The sequence below is a fragment of the Branchiostoma floridae genome, chromosome 10, assembly GCF_000003815.2.
Source record: "Branchiostoma floridae strain S238N-H82 chromosome 10, Bfl_VNyyK, whole genome shotgun sequence".
Taxonomy (NCBI): Eukaryota; Metazoa; Chordata; class Leptocardii; order Amphioxiformes; family Branchiostomatidae; genus Branchiostoma; species Branchiostoma floridae.
The window spans coordinates 5,026,035-5,027,348 of record NC_049988.1 but is presented as its reverse complement, the minus strand read 5'-3'; the positions used below and the strand labels follow the sequence as shown (position 1 = coordinate 5,027,348).

The 1,314-nt window shown below is 39.6% G+C and overlaps 1 protein-coding gene across 1 annotated transcript in view; it reads right to left on the bottom strand.

Annotated features, from left to right (window-relative positions):
* LOC118424287 (60S ribosomal export protein NMD3-like) overlaps nt 1–1,314 on the bottom strand; it is a 9,742-nt gene that overhangs the window by 6,625 nt on the left and 1,803 nt on the right. The window contains exons 3-4 of the mRNA XM_035832832.1: nt 655–740; nt 2–98 (exon numbers count right to left, since the gene is read on the bottom strand). Of these exons, the coding sequence (XP_035688725.1) occupies nt 2–98; nt 655–740 (183 nt within the window). The remainder of the gene's footprint in view (nt 1; nt 99–654; nt 741–1,314) is intronic.

Below are 1,314 nucleotides of genomic sequence, written 5' to 3'. Positions count from 1 at the left end.
TAGTCCTTAGCCTCCACCCTGTGGCAGTCTTCACACATCTGATTGGACACCACAAACTCCACTACAAACACCTGCTGGAGGATGGCTCCGTTCACAACCTGCACAGGAGAAGAAGACACAGTGCTGGTGTAAGTCCCATTGACTTAAGCATTAAAAAATAGCAGCCACCTGTCCAAGGCAGCGACGGCAACACAATTTTCGGACCCATAGATACAGAAACAAGTTGTCTATTGCAACCATACAGCGGCTGTATGTCACCCTGCGATGAGTTTGAAATCGTAGTTTGGGAGGATTTGGAGTTCCTGACAGGGTCATTTTGGCGGTAGTGAAAGGTACGCAATGTAAGACCTCATTACATCTGCTGTTAAAAGTAGGCCCTTTGGGTTTTCTCCATTGTGCACAGGCTAAATTTGGAGACTTTATAGCCTTCTCCTTTACTTCCTTTTCTGTCTTCTAGTATCAGCATCAAGATTCAGTAATTTTTCAAACTGCAAATTAAAGTCATTTCATTAGCCTTTGGAAATTGATATTCCTATATAAAATGGAATCACACACTTTTTTTCACTATCCGTCTTAGCATCCGTAGCAAATAGAAAGAATAGAATCCAATAGAACTTCACTGTAAACCTGGAGTAAAACTGTTGCAAACTGTACCTCCTTTTGAATGGTGAGTTTCAGTTTTATCCTCTTGGAATGTGGCTCCGTCCAGACAAAACCTGCATCTATCAGATGAACCTGTAAGGGGATACACCATACACTGGTACCAACATTCATTCAAGAAGGGGAAATCAACAAAATGTAACTGTAAGTCAAATTAAACATTAAATAGACACAAACTTCATTTTAAACTTACATTCCGTAGCCTGTTATAAAAAGTACAACCACTATGAAACCAATAACAATGTTACATTCTGAAGCTTGGCGTTACTTTGTATTGAGGTCATATAAAACATGACTTTGTTGATAAAGGACATTCAGTTCTACAGCAATGCTCGAAATACTTTTTTTGCATACCTGCACTGGTGCAGGTAACATTGGAAATTACTGCACCAGACAAATTTTACCTGCACCACTTTGTATTTAGGAAGTATCAATCATACTAAAATTGTTCAGGAACCATTACTATTTTTTTTCTTTTATAAAGGGGTATCTTATAGGGGGTAACAGCACCTACATCAACATCATAGGACATTTCTGTATAAAACCCAGTACATGGACCAGTGCAGGATAAATGCAGTAGACACCAGAAATACCTGCACAGCTCCATTTTTACCTGCACTAACCTGCATATGCAGGTTGTATTTCGAGCCCTGC